General features: G+C 35.5%; 2 protein-coding genes across 2 annotated transcripts in view; both read right to left on the bottom strand.

The window, feature by feature from the left end:
- LOC109218636 (probable manganese-transporting ATPase PDR2) overlaps positions 1-9,579 on the bottom strand; it is a 22,787-nt gene extending 13,208 nt beyond the window's left edge. Inside the window, exons 1-13 of the mRNA XM_019383006.1 lie at positions 9,072-9,579; positions 7,672-7,761; positions 6,974-7,176; positions 6,138-6,210; positions 5,856-6,028; positions 5,569-5,740; positions 4,599-4,703; positions 4,377-4,487; positions 4,173-4,259; positions 3,824-4,006; positions 2,064-2,114; positions 1,857-1,982; positions 814-893 (exon numbers count right to left, since the gene is read on the bottom strand). Of these exons, the coding sequence (XP_019238551.1) occupies positions 814-893; positions 1,857-1,982; positions 2,064-2,114; positions 3,824-4,006; positions 4,173-4,259; positions 4,377-4,487; positions 4,599-4,703; positions 5,569-5,740; positions 5,856-6,028; positions 6,138-6,210; positions 6,974-7,176; positions 7,672-7,761; positions 9,072-9,320 (1,703 nt within the window). The 5' untranslated portion in view covers positions 9,321-9,579. The remainder of the gene's footprint in view (positions 1-813; positions 894-1,856; positions 1,983-2,063; positions 2,115-3,823; positions 4,007-4,172; positions 4,260-4,376; positions 4,488-4,598; positions 4,704-5,568; positions 5,741-5,855; positions 6,029-6,137; positions 6,211-6,973; positions 7,177-7,671; positions 7,762-9,071) is intronic.
- A 2,355-nt stretch (positions 9,580-11,934) lies between these two features.
- LOC109218641 (protein SNOWY COTYLEDON 3-like) lies at positions 11,935-14,919 on the bottom strand. Its single transcript, XM_019383014.1, has 2 exons — positions 14,730-14,919; positions 11,935-14,022 (listed from the first exon to the last, which is right to left on the bottom strand). The coding sequence occupies exon 2, from the start codon at positions 13,991-13,993 to the stop codon at positions 12,128-12,130; it is 1,866 nt and encodes a 621-aa protein (XP_019238559.1). The 5' UTR covers positions 13,994-14,022; positions 14,730-14,919; the 3' UTR covers positions 11,935-12,127.
- Between the last annotated feature and the right edge of the window lie 3,777 nt (positions 14,920-18,696).

Below are 18,696 nucleotides of genomic sequence, written 5' to 3'. Positions count from 1 at the left end.
GGGGGGAACCTGTAGAGATGATGAAAAGCAAAAAATGAGCAAAACAGCTTATGGTCCTACGGAGTTATCAATCCAGCTAAACTGATTCTAACATTAGCATAACAAATGAAGTCTTCTACATCACAAACAAAGGTGAAACGCATTGGAGCTAGTATCATTGTCAACGATTTGACGAATATAAACTTTTGAGTTGATTCGGTTCCAATACAGAAACGGACCATTTACTTTTTGGAAAGGTTACGGTTACCTCAGAATTGTGAAAACAAAAGAATAATGTGGAACTAATAGAGGTAGTGTATTAAAAACTACCAGGCAATGGAAGTTGGATTCTCCGACTATATATTTCGTCATGGAACATTAAAACAACAAAAAAAGATCTTCAAACTCCCTTCTCAAAAAAAAATCTTCAAACACATTCACCTTCTTCTACCAAAATAAGTCAAATATTGACTTATAGACTACCAGGCAATGGAAGTTGGATTCTCCGACTATATATTTCGTCATGGAACATTAAAACAACAAAAAAAGATCTTCAAACTCCCTTCTCAAAAAAAATCTTCAAACACATTCACCTTCTTCTACCAAAATAAGTCAAATATTGACTTATAGACTTGCGTAATTGTTTATCCCTTAACATAAGAACTCTTAACTTGGAAAATAAAAATATAATACATAGGCACAAATGGACAAGCAAAGAAAGATGAGATACAAGGAAAGGAATAACTGCGGCAACAAGGATCAACAGTAGACATTTGAGGCCAGAACTACTCTCTTTTAATAGAAGTAGGAAAATGACATCCGGGCAAAGCTTACTTTTTTGGCATGGCTTTTTCATCTGATTTATATCCCCAATCAATCCCTTTAAGCGCAGCCTTCTCAAGAGGATCACCCACCTACAAGGAAAAAGGACGTTGAAAACAGAGAAAGGCGTAAAAGTCTCAATGATAAAGCTTAAACCCACAGTTCCAGCAACAAATAAGGTCGTTTGCTTATATGGTGCTGCAACAATAAAAGCAACAAGTGGCCAACGCAACAGCAATGGTCATCAAAGTGAGGATGTTTCTAATGCTAATATTGAGGGCATATAAACACCAAATAAAACCCCACACCAAGTAACAACAACAACATACCCAGTGTAATCCCACAAGTGGGGTCTGGGAGGGTAGTGTGTACCATCTTACCCTTACCTTGTGAAGGTAGAGAGGTTGTTTCCGATAGACCCTTGGCTCAACGAAAGCAAAATCACAGCAGTTTTGAAAAAGATATATGGTAGTGGAGAAGCAAAAAGAAAGCAGTAACAACCCAGCACCAAGCAAATGAAAGATTTATTTTACTTTTTCCTTCCTTCTGACAATCTGACAAAATTACACTATAAACTATGGGGATGCAAATCATATACAGTAGTGAATACTGTATATCAAAAAAATTAAAAAAAATAAACCAGGATTCAATTATTTCTTCTTTTTAATAGGTAAACAAAACCTTATTATACATGAACACCACAGTCAATGTCTTTACAAAATATTATTTCTCTGAGACAAATTCTAAGTTTTATACCCACTTTTTAAGACAATCAATAATTGAATAGAGGAAACCTCATCAAATGGCTAATTTAAAATACATGAAAGAGGTCAAAACAAAAAGTGTTATCTCAGTGACTATTATATCAAAGCAAATGACATACAACATAAGCAAACATATGTGACACATGTAGGTTAGACACCAGTGGGCCTACCACTCTTCACCAACCAAAAGGAAGAAGTAGTGAAGAAACAAAATCGACGTCGTTCTTACGTTGGTAGACCAAATAATATAGTATAGGTTCAGGGACAAAACTATGAAGCAAAATTAATTACCAGCTTATTGTCCACAAAAACCAAAGAATGACAAGAAGCAAGAATTTCCTGCGTACGAGTTGGAACTTTAGTCATTTCTTTTTCTAAGTCCTCACTGTCAGTCAGTCCACCAACCCCTGAGAACTCCTGAAAATTGGAAGATCAAAGAAATCAAATATAAAGGGCTCAGCAACTAAGGTAGCATAGAAGAATATATGACTGCCATACCATGTCATCGGATGTTAAGGTTCCAGTCTTATCGAAACAACAAATATCAACCTGCAAAGAGAGAAAACAAAAGAGTAAAAACCAAAACACAGAAGAAAATTAGAGTCTTTAATCCAAACAAAGTATTGAAAAGAACATACACTGAACAATCAAAATGCTACTAGTGGATTTCAAAATGCTTAAAACACAAACTTGTGGCCAATGCCGGAATCTCATATAAGACAAGGAAAGCACAATGAGAAAGAAACTGAGGGGTGGAGCAGCCTAGTACATTATAAATCTCATGAAATCCTTGCCCAACCAATGAGGGACAAGATATTCTCTAACAACCTCTCGCAAGTGCAACCAAGTTCTAGAGTTTATGTTGGATTGTAGACCTTTTGCATATTTTATGTCTTTTTCTAGAAGATTGAAGAGTTCACCTGATGTATAGAGAGAGAGAAAGAGAGAGAGAGAGATTAGCCTCAGCAGACTGAAGATTGTGCCTGAAGCAAGAGTGCAGCTCAATAGGCTGAGGATTGGGCCTGGAGTTGTGTCATGTGTGTGTGAGAGAGAGACACGACTCAACAAGCTAAGAAGAGGACCTGAAGAAAAATTAGTGGCTCGATGGGACGAATTGAGAGAGATGAGAGAAGCCCAGAGCGGCTCGACCATGTAAGTTGATAGAGAGAAGCCAAAAGCAATATAGTATGTAGAGAGAAGACAGTTCATAGGTGAGAACTGCCCAAGACCATATAAGAAGACAATAGTCCATTTTCCTTCAACTAATCGTGGGACATTCTTACACTCCCCTCCATGCCTAGAGTTGAAAATCTGGAGCTTGGACAATATAGCATGCCCAACATTGGTTAAACCAAAAACAGCACCAGAGTCACCACTGTTCATGGTATCCATGCTCCAGATGTGTTAGAATGTCTCACATTAGCTGAGGGGATAGGTTGGCTCTTATTTTTTATGGTCTTAGGTAATCCTCACCTCATGAGCAAGATTTTGGAATTAGGCCTAAGGTCTATTTTCTTTACACGCCGGAATGTTGCCATGATCGGTGTTTTTATAAGCGAAAAGCGGTGGGAAAGAAAGAACAAGATCCTTGAAGGAAAAAGCGAGAAGCGAACAGCACGCTTCTTCTCAATGAGGCGGAAAACTAAAAGTACCAATTTGCATGCAAGCGCGCGCGCGCGCGCACACACACGTATATATATATATATGAATTTAGTATTTTAATAATCAACTTCAATTAGAATAATTATTTCAACATCCCGTATGCAATAATGTCGATACTAATCCAACCACTCAAAGTTGAGATTCAAGGAATCAAACCATTTCTCATTGGAATCCCTTTGTGCGTCATTAGTTGAAGCGCATGGCTTTACCAATGAAGTGATGTCTTTTAATAATACAGGTCATGATATTATCCAACCCAATAGGGACCTTAGAACTCCATCCTTAACTTTTATTTATTTCTTTAACTTTTTTATGACAAGGCAAAAAATCCGCCGTTAATTTTTCTATTGTAAAGGTTGGTCTTGCAGTACCCTAAGCAAGTCAAGTGAGTACAATCTAATAGCAGGTGTTTCTCTGGATTTGCATTATGTTGATGAAACACAGAACCACCAACTCCTACCCAAAACATGAAGAAAATAGAGGAGAGAAAGCATGCAACCCGGCAAGACCCTCGAATTATTCCCTGCCCAAAAGGTTAAGGATTACAAACAGAGAAAAACTATCAACTATGAATACTGTTAGACGGCAAAACTCACCTTCCCAGCAAATGGAATCCGAAAAGGTTCTGTACAGAATATCCCTCGTCGTGCTAGAGCAATTAAAGATGTATTAACAGCTATTGATAACTCCATTGGCAGCTCGGGAGGGATAACAGAAGTAATTATCAATGAACAACTCAGAAACAGTTTGTATTTACTTCTTGTTGGGTCCTCGAGCCCCTGTACGAGAGCACAGCCAAAAAGAAGAAGGAAAATAAATTAGCATTCCACAACACAATTTCATTCCACTCTAGAAGCATGGTCAGTTATTAAAGACCATTGAGTTACTTTCCACAGTGATTTCAAAGAGACAGAAAAATGAGGAAACACAGAACCAAGACAGTACCTTTTTAAGAACATAGCCGGCTGCTATTAATGCAAATACGACTAAGAAAAGAATAAAAAGACCACTTTCCCAGCTGTTAGCAGTAACCTACAAAAAGTAATATAGATATCATGGTACTTTGAAAATCCAGTGCCAGCATCATCTTGTAGAAAACACCAAAAAATATTGCTAATCCAGGGAAGCAGATTGTAGAACAGCATTTACCCTCTCCGTTGAAAATAAAATAGTCCGCATAAGTTTGCCTTGACTTGTTTCAAATCCAGTTCGTAGAACAACAGCCAAGCATCCACCATCAGGGGTCTTCATTGAATAGGTCTACTCATGATGACAACCAAAGGAAGACAAAAAAGGAAAAGGATATAATAAATGGATTAATTCTAGAAGCAACTAAACATTACGAAAAAAGAGTTATCGACCATTGACAACCTTATCGGCCGTATGCTGCAAAATTTTGGTTCCACCGAAAAGTACATGGGCTTTATCTCGCCTAGCAGACAATGTCTCCCCTGTTCCTCTAGCCATGATTGAAACCTGTACGAATAAAGAGGGAACGATTACAACTAAAAGTTATACACCCAGCATATAAGAAAGGCTTAGAAGCATGAGTGCCACATGTTGCTTGACGAACTTAGACACCAATCATTCCGCCATCCCCACCCCCTTAAATTCAATAACTGAAAGTTCATCATTGAAAAGGGCCTTGTGCAGCAATAGCTGGTCCTAGCATCAATTCCTCCTCCTCCTTTTTTGACCGAAAAAGGCGTCTGAGGCCAACCTTAGGACCAACCGCAGCCTCCGAACTCGGGGATAATGGGCCTCGGCCTCTACTCTTCTTCGGTTGAATACCCAGGCTTAGTTTGCATTGCATAGGGCTCAAACATGTGACCTATGTCACAAGTCCCTCAACCTTTGCCACTTAAACTAAGCACTAGGGGTGGTCCTAGCGTCGATTTCTAGCTGACAAGAAAAGCATTGAAGTCCGAGAGAAGGATCGCTACATCAATTAGACAATGGAAGCTGAAAATGTGCAAACGTGGAGGCAAAGCAAGTTCAGCCGAAATCTACAAGTCATTTTCTCAATATATTGGGAAAACGGGTATAAAGTTGGCATTGTCCCTCCCAATCAATTTATCCAAAGAACGATTATCACACCCAAATCTGATTGAAATGTCAATGTCCCTTAACAGTGACACGAGATATACAAAATTTTACTATAGATGCCCTTTTGATACCTTTGAAAAGTAAATATGAGAAAATTGATGAATGTCGTCTGCAAGAGCAGTTTGTCACCAATAACAGTAACAGCATCTTGTCTAAGAAAAAGAAATAGATACAGCACAGCTTTATTTACTTGTAGATAAAAAACAGCAAACAGAGAACAGAACAGGAAGAATACCTTCCACTGTGGAGTAGATTCGCCTGTCAGAATGGCTTCATTCACAATAGCAGTTCCAGCTAGCAGAAGCATGTCAGCAGGTACAGACTTGTCTTCTCCATTTTGACCAACAGAACGCCCGATAGACACAACATCTCCAGGTAACAGTTCAGTGCCAGAGAGTTTCACCCACCTACCATGAACATCTCTTAACACTCAGACGAAGAACATGCATACCTATTGATTTAAGAATTGCAATAAATGTGAAAAACAATATACTATAGGGAGCAATCCTTGTCTTGACATACTTTCCACAGCGATACACCATCAAGGTCTGGGTGTCAACTCTTACGCGTCTTAATTCAGATAGGGTCTTCAACCGGCTCTTAGCCATTGTTGATTCAAACATAAACAGCATAAAGAGTGTGAACAAACTGTAATACCAGTATTCATCTAAGCACCATAAACCCACACAAAAGACCTGGCATGTAATGAGCACTATTAGAACATATTGAAAGCAGAATACACCATAGGGCAGTGACTGCAGTAGGAAAACAATCAATTGATAAATGATTTCAATCAGAACAAACCTGGAATACAAAGAAAGGCTCCATGACCTGCTCTTTCATTAATTTCTGAAATGTTGGCTGAGGATATTCGAACCTACAAGGTCAGGAAAGCAAAGCACAATTAGTTCATCGAACTTGCATTAGAAATCAACAAGCTGGCAATGGTAATTAAACAAATAACAATATTAATTTGATTACATTTACCTAATAAAAGAAGGGAAACAAGATAAGCGATCAATTAGAGTTAAAACAATTTTTTAGTTCTGTCCAAAAAGTTATTACAATCTGTAGTATTGAAGAGTTTGTGAGTCTACTGCCTTAGTGTATGACTCCAAATAAAATTTACAGCCTCAGGCATTTCTTTTCTATAAATTAAGAAAAAACTCTTATATTTACATTTCAACAAACAAATATAAGATTAGAATATAAAAGCAGATTTCCATTCTAAGTCAAACTTATTGTTCAGACATCATAAAATATGACCAGCACCCGTTTTGGACCTATGCAGATGGCATCACAGGTTAAAGCAAGACCTGGAGCAGGACCATCCACATACCCCATGAATAGCAGTTAAAGAGACTCAAATCAGAGAGGATAATGGTTTTTCTGTAAGCTTTAGAGGAACTGGGTTCTCTGTTTCTTTAATGTTTTATTTCATTGTATTTCCTCTTTCTTTTCCTGCCTTATATTTTTTCTCTTTCGCACGCGCGCCAAGGGTGGGGGGAGCCAGAGGGGCACTGCAGGAGAACCACATAATGTTGTTGTAAATACTATAAATGATATATGTGAAGAATGCTCGAGAAAGGATAGGATATGGTCTGCCAAGGGGAATGGCATAGAAAAGAGGGAAAACTCACACGTTCCGGCCCCACTTCTCAGTTGCAGCAACAATTTTAGCTTCAGTTCCATGGCCAGTATTCTTAAGGTAGTATCCAAACGTCTCTTTTGAAGGATACGAAAGTTTGCTGAAAGTTCCTTTCTCCTTTGAATAGATGTACCGTTGCTTCCTAAAATCAAAATAAATCTCCTCCAGATCCTCAGAGGACGAAGAACCAGCCAACTGCATACACAGAGAAACATTTTGACACATGAGGAGATAATATAAAGAGTCTTTCTTTTTTTCCTTTTCCTCATTGACTGAGAACAGGAAAAACAGTTTGAAGCTTCAAAACTTTGAAGCAGTACAGAGCTTGAGAACACTAGATTTTTCAATGGATCACCACCCTACAAGAGCAGGCTAATTAGGATCTTGCAACAAAGAAAGTATCTCCTTTCATATGTCGGAAATGGAGTACGCCATCATCACAACCGTAAAGAAAGCAAAAGGTAAAGGAGACAATAAAAGCTAACATGTTACATAGGGTTCACTTCTTTATCAAAAAAAAACACAATCTGATAGAGTTTGAGCCTTCTTTCTACCTTTTTTTTCAATACTTGGCAAGTCATAGTCCAATTAGTTAAGTATAGCTACCAAAATAAGAAGAAAAAACATAAAGAATACATCTAACAAACCCTCTCCAAAAAAACAAGAAAAAAAAGGATAAGGCATACGCACCTTTCGAAAGTGAAGAGGCACAACTTCTTTACTTCCAGAGAACTTAGCTGGAGTGACTTTACAAGAATCTGCTCGATGTATGTCATCCACCTGTCCAGAAAAAAAGGATAAAATAAGGTTCATATTTTCACGGAACTCTCTGCAATACGAACCTCATCTCTGGGAAATCACGATATACAATAATCAAATAGCACACTACTGTTCCACAAGCCTTGCAGCTCAGCCAGTATCACCCAAGAGTACAAATTCAAAATCCACGTCGCTCTTAGTGTACCCAAAGACTTAACAAAGAGAACTGGGGAAGCCAAGAAGTCTAGCCCCCTTGGGTAGCACAATTACAAATCACTAACATTACAGATAATGTAAACCATAAAACTAGCTGGTCAAGATTCCAATTGACGAAATAGGTCCTAAATTTGGTGTCGAAGCAACAAACAAATGCACTCTCTATTAAAAAGAAAAATCTGTTCATAGAGAAGGGACTGCATAGGCCATCCCAAATATAATTTCAGAATTCTTAACAAGTAGGACAGCATGAATAAGTATAACCATAAGCAACAAATTCATATTCTGAATTTCATAAATGGGGAGATATTTTACTTAAGACACAAGCAACCGATCCCCCTCCCACAAGGATAAAATTGACAAAAGTTGGTAATCAAGTGAAGAAAAAGTTAAGCAAACACATGAGTGCCTACAGACTCTTACTTTGACATAATTCTTACCATCAATGAGATATCTGACCGAAAACATAAGAACAAAAGGCACTATTGAATTGTGCATGTCCCTAATTCAGCTTCAGCTCTTTTTTCAATACAAAAGTGGCTGGAGGAGAAAAGCAGTTCCACTTTAAGTGATGCATAGAGATGGTACCGTCAGTTGGAAACCAAAGTAATGTGTGGATCCCACTTCTAGGTCACACACATAGATGTAATTACATATGCAGGCTTAAACTGTTCCATACTTCAGTCTCCTATGCAGGCTTAACTTGTAATGTCATTTTGCATTCAGGTCAAGGTTCATCCTTAATAGGTATACAAAAGATCAATTAGAACATTTTAAAATGTTCTAGCTGAAGTTGATTCCCTCCTATTTCTAGTTCAGCCCGCCAAAGTGTTGCACTAATTCGCAAGGCCCATATAGTAGAAAAAGGTAGTGGCAAATCTGGCAATATAACAAAACAAAATAATAACAAAACGGAGATAGTCAAAATTGTTCCCAATTTCTCACTTCCAACTTCAACAACATGATCAAAATTAGACTTTTCCCATTAATTTGTTTTGATTTTGCTTTAAAATACTTAACTTCACTTTAAATCAGTACAATTAACACTCTCACAGTCCCAGTGAGGAGTGTGCCACGAATTCAAGTAGCAACAAGTAAACAAATACTAACAATACCTTGGAATAGTGAACAAAGCGCTTGAAATCAACGGACCAAACAGTGAAGAGGAAGACGAGAACATGAAAGGCAACAAGGGCACCAAGAACTATGAAGGCATCGGCAATGTCTAAACTAGGTACTATAGTTAGGAGCCAAACGCCGTAGAGAATAAAGAAGGGCCAAACATCGAAACGCCAGGACCAGTGTCTCTTTTTCAGCAAATCCACACTCTCCACCACTTTCCCACCCACTTGGAATCGCGTCATCTCTCAGTTCTCCCTGAACTCTGCTCTCCTCCAATGCGCCGTCGCCGTCTCCGTCGCCGTCAGCCGTCCTAGCGTCTCGTAAGATCTTAACATACACTTGAAAATCTCCGATCTGTTAAAATCGGATTGGGAAGAAAGAGAGGGGTTTCATCGACCGAAGATGCTTTATATATACTTACTATATAAGGGAAAGAGAAAACGAGGAGTTGGAATCTTGGAAAGGATGTGGAGAGATTTTATTAGATTTTGCCAAGCCAAAAACTGAACCCCTGCGACTTTTTATAAAGCAAGCTATTTATTTTGTTTATTATTGGAGCATTACCCTAGTTTAGCATTAACTAAGTTATTATATTAAATACTTAAGAAATTGAATTAAAACTTTAAGAAGATATTTACTGTATTCCTATTACCATTAAGAAAATAATTTAATTTAATTAATAAGCTCAAATAATAAATACATAATATAATTATTTAATTAATAAGGTTAAATAATAAATACAGAAAATAATGATATTTTTGTTATTGTCAGGATTAAATAATTTTATTTAATTAATAAGGTCGTATAATAAATGCATAAAATAATAATATTTTTTATTAGTAATCTTTAGTTGATCGTTTATTTATTATTACTATGGTTTCTCCTAACATTTTTAATACCAGTATGGAGTGTGTTGTGATTCTAATTATCTTGAAACGAGTCTATTGAGCCCGTAAAGGGAAAAACTTTACAAAGTGAAAGTTGTAGAAAGATAATTCAATTAAATTTTAGTGAATGAGAGGAAAGAAGCATGAAGTGACTATCTAATTTTGCATTTTAGAGCAAAAATACTATTAGTATTAGCCAATTCGTAAAAACTACTACCAAATACTAGCCAATTCTCATAAAAAATGCTGCAAATATTAACCCAATTATCTATTTATATGCTTCTCATTCTCTTTAGTCTATCTCCCTCACGCAACCAATTTGTTCAGAAGAAGAACAACATCACTTATTATTGAATATTGATAAGGAACCATTAATGGGCCGTTTGGTTGGGAAACAAATAATCACATAAGTAATTATTCCGAGATTAGTTATACCATAATTTTATCCCAACTAAACATGTGATAAGCTCATCTTAAATTTAATTCCGGGATTAATTATCCTTATCCCAAACGAGATAAGCTCGTACCAAATGACAAGAGCACAATAACTTGTCTTTTCCTGTATTATCCCATCAAGAATGTTCTTTAGGGGTCGTTTGGTACAATGGTGGGATACCTCATGGGATTAGTTATTCCACTTTCTATATGGGATAATTAATCCTACTATTTTAGTGTAAAAGTTATCCCGAGATTCACTAATGCTCCAAACAAACTAAATACGAAATAAATTTAATCTCAAATTTTAACCCGGGATTATTATTCTTATCCCGTGTACCAAACGAGCATAAGAGAATTTATCATCTCAAATCACCAGTCTTTTTGTTGGGAATTAATTTCTGAAGCACATACTTTGTGCACAACAAATGGAACGACCAATCAATAGAAATAGAAGATTTGATCAAATAAATATCTATCATGGCATTACAAACCTCGTACATAGAGGAAACAAATGAATTTCATCTAATATAAAATGAACAGATGGCTTGCTTATTCGGTTTACCACAGTTTGGATTAAACAATCTCTAAATAACCTTTCCGATATCCCAGTAACGAATTAGCATAGAGGTGTTAAAGAAATAATTCGAAATAAAACATTAAGTCCCTTCGTACCTTTCTTTTTTAATTTTTTTTCCCCGAACAATTAAGAAATTATCGCATATAATCGATATTGAAAAAACTAATCAACACTAGTCTTAAAACTCTATCGAAAGATGTTGACTCACTTAAGCTTGAATTTGAAAATTTTGGTTTCTGGAGTTGGAATTTGTTTCTAGTGGGTGTTGTTGGAATAAACTGGATACATATCAAGGAGTTTGAATCTCAATTTTGAACAATTCAATGAAGATTTGAGCTGGTTTGAATTGAAATTAAGCCAAATACGAAATAGAAGATGAACATGAAAGAAGATGAGATGTATTTCTCCATGTATTATTTGTGTATATCATGTATTATCAACTGTGTATATCGTGTATATCCATATATACCTGCGTATATACATGTATTGCAGAAAAAAATTTAAACTCGAATTCAATTACGAATTTTGACTCCAAACAGTCCAAATTGCATCTAATCTTCCTCAAAACACATATATTGCCCTCCTCTATATGTTTTCAACATATTCCAACCACTATTGAGAAAAATCTTTTTGCCTAGTTTTTTTGGATGTTGTATATCATTAGTAATAAATTTTGACTCCAAACCAGTCCAAATAACTTCCAATCTTCCTCAAATTTTGTATATTGCCCCATACATGTGTTTTCAATAAATTTAGTTTGTTGAATGTTGTCTATCATTGGTAACTTTTTCCGACTATATTTGGTAGTATGTTAATAGATGAATTTTGGTTTCTGAATGTTGTCTATCACTGGTAACTTTTTCCGACAATATTTGGTAGAATGCCTTAATAAATTATCTCAAGAATCTACACTTTCATCCATAATTACCAAAATGAAATCCCTAAAAAACAATATAACTTAAGGATTATGTGATTAATGATCGGTAACAAGCTGACAACAACAAATGCTTCAGAAGATTTTCTTATCATTAATAAGAACAGTAGTAATTATTTGAATCAAATTTTATATCCAATAAAGGCCTTTGAATTTTTGGGGCCAAAAGCAAGAGCTTTATTGGCCTGGGGGTGGAGCCGCCCTTGAGAATCTTCATTCTTTCTGAACTTGATAAAGGTTGTCTCTCCGCATTTGAATCATCTGTCCCCTTAAACTCCATTCTGTCACCTGTGAGATATATGTCTTCAACAATAAATCCCCACATTCCTCAACAAGAGCTCTCTCTACACCACTCACTCTAGCTAGTTCAGATATTAAACTTTCTGTTTCTTCTGCCTTTTGCATAAAGTTCTGAATCTGCAAACTGATCATTTCCATCACCTTTGTAGATGAATTAAGAGCCTCTCCTAACTCTCTTGTATTAACCTGAACTTCTGTGCTGACAGGAAGTCTTAGAGAACAATTGCGCAAGGCACTAGTTGTACCTGACAGAGAAGTTGAGTAATCCTCTTCCAGGTTAGCCCATTCCTCAAGACATGGTGATTGTGCTTCAAGAATAGTGGATAAAGTTTTGATCCTTTGCAAATACTCAAGTTCAGCGCATTTCTGGTGAACAGCTTCACGTAAACCAGATAACTGGTGTGCAAAGGAATAAAGTCTTCTCTCACTATCCTGTTTTTGGGAATGCATGGAGGCCTCTGCTTTGGCATTCACAAATCGCCATTGAAGGTAACGATTATAGAGCAACTTCAAGGAATGCACATCTTCCTGATCACTGAAACCCTTCCTCACTTTCCTTGCATCTGGCCCCAATTTATTGGAAGTTGGATGTGGAGGCAAGCAAAGGCTCCCCATTTTGAAAGATGATCTAGAAGGGATGGAAGCAAACATGTCAGTTGATTTGAGAGATAGCCAAGAGGAGGAATTTTCATTGTTGGCTGTTGGCAAATGCAGTGAACGAGCGCAAGTAGAAGATGCAGGTTTATAAGAACTGCAATCATCAAATGTTCTGCTATTATTGTCTCTATTTCTCTCAGTAAGACATCTATCAACCTCGGGCATAGAAGACCTCACCGCTGATAATGTCCGCGTCTTATTGCTCTGGGTGCAAACTGGAGAACTCGGACCTGAACTTCCCTTAGTAATCTGGTTGCAAACTGGAGAACTCGGGCATGAACTTCCCTTAGTAATCTGGTTGCAAACTGGAGAACTCGGGCATGAACTTCCCTTAGTAGTAGCAATAGCACCAGAATCGACATCATGACTAGTCGAAACTTTTGAAAGCTTTCTGGAGACTAATGCTCCATCATCCTGAGACACCGTACACGGATTCACAGGTCTAGCAGTAGCCTCCCGCAATAGTTTATCAGCGGCACTGACTAATGTTCCTCCAGGATTATTGGTTGGACAGTGACGGTGTAAAGACTGAGGAGTCTTATATCTAGACGGGATAATCCTAGCAGCACCCGTCACTGTAGGTGTGTCAAGTCTTGAGGAGGTCTTGCTACTTTTTGATTGCAAAACATCTGCAAGCTGCTGCTGATGTACTCTAGTGCTGCCATGTTCCCTGGGAAATTTAATTTGCTGCTGCTTTCTCTGAGCGCAGACCGGAGAATTCGGGCATGAATTACTCTCAGTAGCAGCAGCAGCAGAAGCACAACCATCTGCATCATTGCCCGAAGAAACTTTGGAGAGCTTTTTATGGACAATTGGTCCATTACCACTCGACACTGAACAAGGATTTACAGGAGTAGAAATAGCCTCCTGTAACAGTTTAGCGGCAGCAGTGACTGATGCATATCCAGGATTACTCGTTGAACTAGAACGGAGTAAGGACTGTGGAGTTTGCCTATATCTAGACGGGACAATCCTAGCAGCACCTGTCACCGTAGGCGTGTCGAGCCTCGAGGACATCTTAACACCTCTTGACTGCATAACATCTTGTTGTTGTTGTACTCTGGCGCCTCCATTTTCCTTTGAAACATCTACAGGTTGCTGCCTTCTCTGAAGAGAGGACATTACGGCTGTTTAACCGAGGCAATTTGATCCTATTGGATAAAATTGTAATCAGTAATCAGTAATCAGAAAAATCAAGTGACCATGCATATAGGTGCTGCTGCTCAGTAAAATCAAGTTAAAGTGAAAATACCAAATACATCTTAATGAGAGATTAGGATGTTAATGACCAAAACACTCAAATGAACCACAGAAAAATTACATGAAGTGCGGGATGACCAAAATAGAAAAATGAAACCAGATAATCCACCTTTTGACACAAAAAATATTGGGAGATGTCAAACTCAATAAATACCTCCAGATATTAACTGTCGAGCTTCATAAACTAGCCTTTGGGGGCACAATTAGGCAGATTAATTTATGGGGCACTATAAATCGATCGATTTGAGATAATCAGAAAACGAAACCCTTTATTTAGGCAATTAAAGGAGCTTTGAATTCGTCTCTACTGCTGAAAACTCATACTTACTAAAAGTAAAAGCAATACAGTTCTACTGTTTTCTCGTATGACAGAATATTAAGAAAATTGTAAATTAGCACGTCATCCAAACTGTGGAGCAACAATCAAATCAATAGCAGAGAAAAATGCACAAAATCAAACAATTATGAACAAATCGAACTCAATAAAACAATTCCTATTCGAACCATTATAAAATCACACAAAAAGGGATTTAGGATAATATTGAAACTAGTTTTGCAGAAAAAGTAAAAAAAAAAAAAAAAAAAAAAAGGAACTTACAATTCTGAATGCAGCGTATAGAGGTGGTTTCAGCGGTGAAGTTGGCCGAAGAAGGAACTGAAATTTCAGATGGAAATTGGAAAAACTGCCCTTCTGAGCCCAAGTGTCAACGAGGAATTTTGACGGAAAAGAAAGGACAGAGTGAGTGATGTTAGAGAAAATGGAAGGGAGATGATAAAAGTGCTAAATATAATAGCCGTTGATGAGAGCAAGAAAACTAGCCGTTGGGCAAATAAACTTAGACGGGCCGATAACGGTTCAAAAGAGCGTTAAGTACTGAAACGGCCGAGTTACACAAATAGCGTCCCTTCAGGATAAAAGCATTTTTACTCAAACTAGTAACAAAACCCAATACACGAAAATTTGACAGAATATTAATTTTACAAAATTATTATCTAATATATCATATTAATTTAATAAATATTAGTTGTATTTTATTATTTAATATAGTGTGCAGAAATATAATAAAATCTATAAAAAATTAAAGGATATACATCATATAGTAATCAAATAAATCGTTTGTTCCTTTTTATTTTTATTATTGAATTAACAAGTACTTAGTACTATTGATACTTTTCTTAAGTGATATTTATTTATCTTTTATTTTTTTAATTAATTAAAATATAAATATCATAACATTATCTCCATCCCCCTCTTTTCATACATTCCTTTCTACTCTTATACTTATTTGATTAGTTTTCANATAATTTTAAAACTCCAAATTGAAACTATACCCCAATTTGAATTGGCAATTTTTTATTTCTTTATGTTAGTTTTTTATTTTAAAATAATTTTAAAAATCTAAATTGAAACTATTCCCCAACTTGAATAGGTAGTTTTTTTTTAATTAATTTTTTTCATTTTTTATTGTAGCTAATTTAATTTTTTTTTGTTTTTTAATTTTAAAATAACTTTAAAACACCAACTATAAACTACTCCCCAATTTGAATGGGTAGTTATTTTAGATATACATATATAGAGAGAGAGAGACGACTATATTATAAAGGAACTACTCCTCAATTTAAATTGGCATTTTTTATTTTTTTATTTCCATTTTTTATTTTAAAATAATTTCAAAAATCCAAATTGAAACCATACCCCAATTTGAATTGGCAATTTTTTATTTTTTTATTTTATATTTTTATTTTAAAATAATTTTAAAACTCCAAATTGAAACTATTCCCCAACTTGAATAGGTAGTTTTTTTTAAAATTAAAATTTTCGTTTTTTTATTGTTGCTAATTATAAGATACCTATATATATTAATTCAAATAGGATAACTAATTAATTCAAAATTTAAATAGGTTTGAATTGGCAATTTTTTTATTTTTTTATTTTCGTTTTTTATTTTTAAAATAATTTTAAAACTCAAAATTGAAACTATTTCCAAACTTGAATAGGTAGTTTCTTTTTAAATTAATATTTTCGTTTTTTTTTATTGTTGCTAATTATAAGATATCTATATTTATTAATTCAAATAGAATAACTAATTAATTCAAAATTTAAAAAGGTTTTTCTAGTTAAAAAGGTAATTTATTTTGTCTTAACAATGCCACTTGGCTTTTTTTGGTTATGTCACTTGTCTTAATAATATGCTTTTGCCTTTGCTTTTATTATATATAGATTTTCGTTTTTTATTTTAAAATAACTTTAAAACTCCAACTTGAAACTACTCCCCAATATGAATAGGTAGTTTTTTTTTTTTATTATAGCTAATTATAAGATTTCTATATATTCAAATAGAATAACTAATTAATTCAAAATTTGAAAAGATTTGTTTAGTTAAAAAGGTAGTTTATTTTGTATTAACAATGCCACTTGGCTTTTTGTGGTTATGCCACTTGTCTTAACAATATGCTTTTGCCTCTCCTTTTATTATATACTAACTAGCATACGTACCCGCGCGATGCGCGGATTATAAAAAAAAATATATTAGCATGATAATATTGCTCTTAATTATTTGGTCATTTGAATTGTATTGAAAGTAGTATGACAGTAGTAACTTTCTTGAAATGAGAGACAAATTGTGAAATATTCCAAGAATTAAAAGTGATAAAGATATTCATAGGTTCACTGTAGCCTGTGAAAATATGCACTACAAATGCAAGAATGCAAAATGAACATAAAGTAAACAGTAATGTTAGTTCTAATTTGTATGCCTCATTCTCATTATTTATTCAGCTAACTGAAAACCCAAATCTTTCCTGTATTATTACACCACTGTTGAACTATTTCAATTGTATCCAAAGATGGACCTAACACTCTTAAGATTGTATATGACCGTGGTTTGATCGGCACAACTCATGACTGGTACATGGGTGATTTCTTAGTTTACAGAACTATGTAGATTTTTCTCTAGTCTACTTTTTGGGCATAAATCTTTCAACAGATTTTTCTCTAGTCTACTTTTTGGGCATAAATCTTTCACCTTTCGTCTTTGCTTTAAAATGCATTATTCTAGCGAACAAATTAATCAAAGCCACATCTTTGAGCATCTTTATGTTACAATATTTTAGCAGAAGGAGACCTTGTGAGATTCTCTTAATATGTCAATCACAATGTGCATCGTCATTTTAAGTTCTTAATAAACTTTTGTGGAGATAATCCAACTTTAGAATTTATAACCATATGACGCATGCAGACATTTATAATCTCTGAGAACATGTGTTTTTTCTTTCATCCATTGAACCAAAGATGATCAATCATCGGATATCTTACTTGCTTACACATTATTGAGCAGAGGTGTGAAGAATTTACGACACATCGTAGGACCTATGATTTGCTCCATGCTTGGAGTGTCAACTGTGACTCTTGAGCCATTCATTACCATCTTCTTGAGCCATTCATTACCATCTTTAGATGAAAAAGAAGACAATTTCTCAATTGTGCAGCAACTTCTACAAAATCGGCAAAGAAAACATGGCGATGCTTATGTCGTATGAACCACAGTTCTACCAAACTAAAAGAAACAACAAAAAGGTTGAATGTCCAATTTGAGGCCTTCAGAGCAACTTCTTCCTAAAGAAATATAGAAAAAAAGTCTCTATTATTTCCTGAACATCAAGTCCACCTCATTACCTGCAGAAAACTAAAACTGCAAATCATAAGCAGAAAGATAAAGTTTTACAACAAACTGAAACAGTAAATTCGCATGAGAAAGGAGAAAAATACAGTCTTGCAATCAACATCACTTATGTGGGTAACCAAGATGAAATTAAGAATCAAAAATCCTAAAATATCCCCTAATTTTTATTTATATCCACCAGATGTTGGTGTGCTTATCGTTGCTGGCATGTATGAACTAATAACCTAACATCATTATTTTTCATACATCTTACATGTGTTCCTGCTGATATGCCGCTATATGACATACTAAATGAGTTTCAGAAAGGTAGCAGTCATATGGCTGCAGTGGTGAAGGCTAAAGAGAAAAGCAAAAAGCCTTCCTCAGTAGTTGAGGAACAGAAGTCTGAAGACAATGAAGTCACCAGTGAAACTGCTCCTCTTCTGATGAAAAAGGATGGAAAATCAGATAATGTCGTCATTGATATTGAGAAGGCTACAGTGCCAGCAGCGATAAGCACACCAACATCTGGTGATGCAGTGAAAAATAAATAAATATAAGTGCAGTAGAGAAAGTTGAAGAAAATTTACCTTTGGAACAATTCGTTACACCTCTATGAGATGTGTTCCAGCTGAAACATTATGGCTATTGCTACGGTTAAGGAATTGTACATAGAGAACAACATTAACTTCTTACATCAAAAAATAAAAGACCCCGGATTATGACCAGAAGGTTAGTAAAAGCTACAGAGCAGCCAAGAGGGCAAATATCTCACCATGCTTAAGTGTATGGCTAACAGCAATATGCGATAGATAATATGAATCACAATTGTTATTTTGCTGATGCTAGGAAATGAAGTCAACTTTCAATATCTGAAAAGTATAGTGCTGAAAACACCAATTA

Source organism: Nicotiana attenuata, unplaced genomic scaffold (genome assembly GCF_001879085.1).
Source record: "Nicotiana attenuata strain UT unplaced genomic scaffold, NIATTr2, whole genome shotgun sequence".
NCBI classification, from domain to species: domain Eukaryota; kingdom Viridiplantae; phylum Streptophyta; class Magnoliopsida; order Solanales; family Solanaceae; genus Nicotiana; species Nicotiana attenuata.
The sequence above is the reverse complement of the archived record's forward strand: the minus strand, read 5'-3'. Positions and strand labels throughout refer to the sequence as shown.

Excerpts from the sequence above, each read along its gene's own strand:
- LOC109218641 (XM_019383014.1), bottom strand. The coding sequence starts at position 13,993 with ATGTCCTCTCTTCAGAGAAGGCAGCAACCTGTAGATGTTTCAAAGGAA.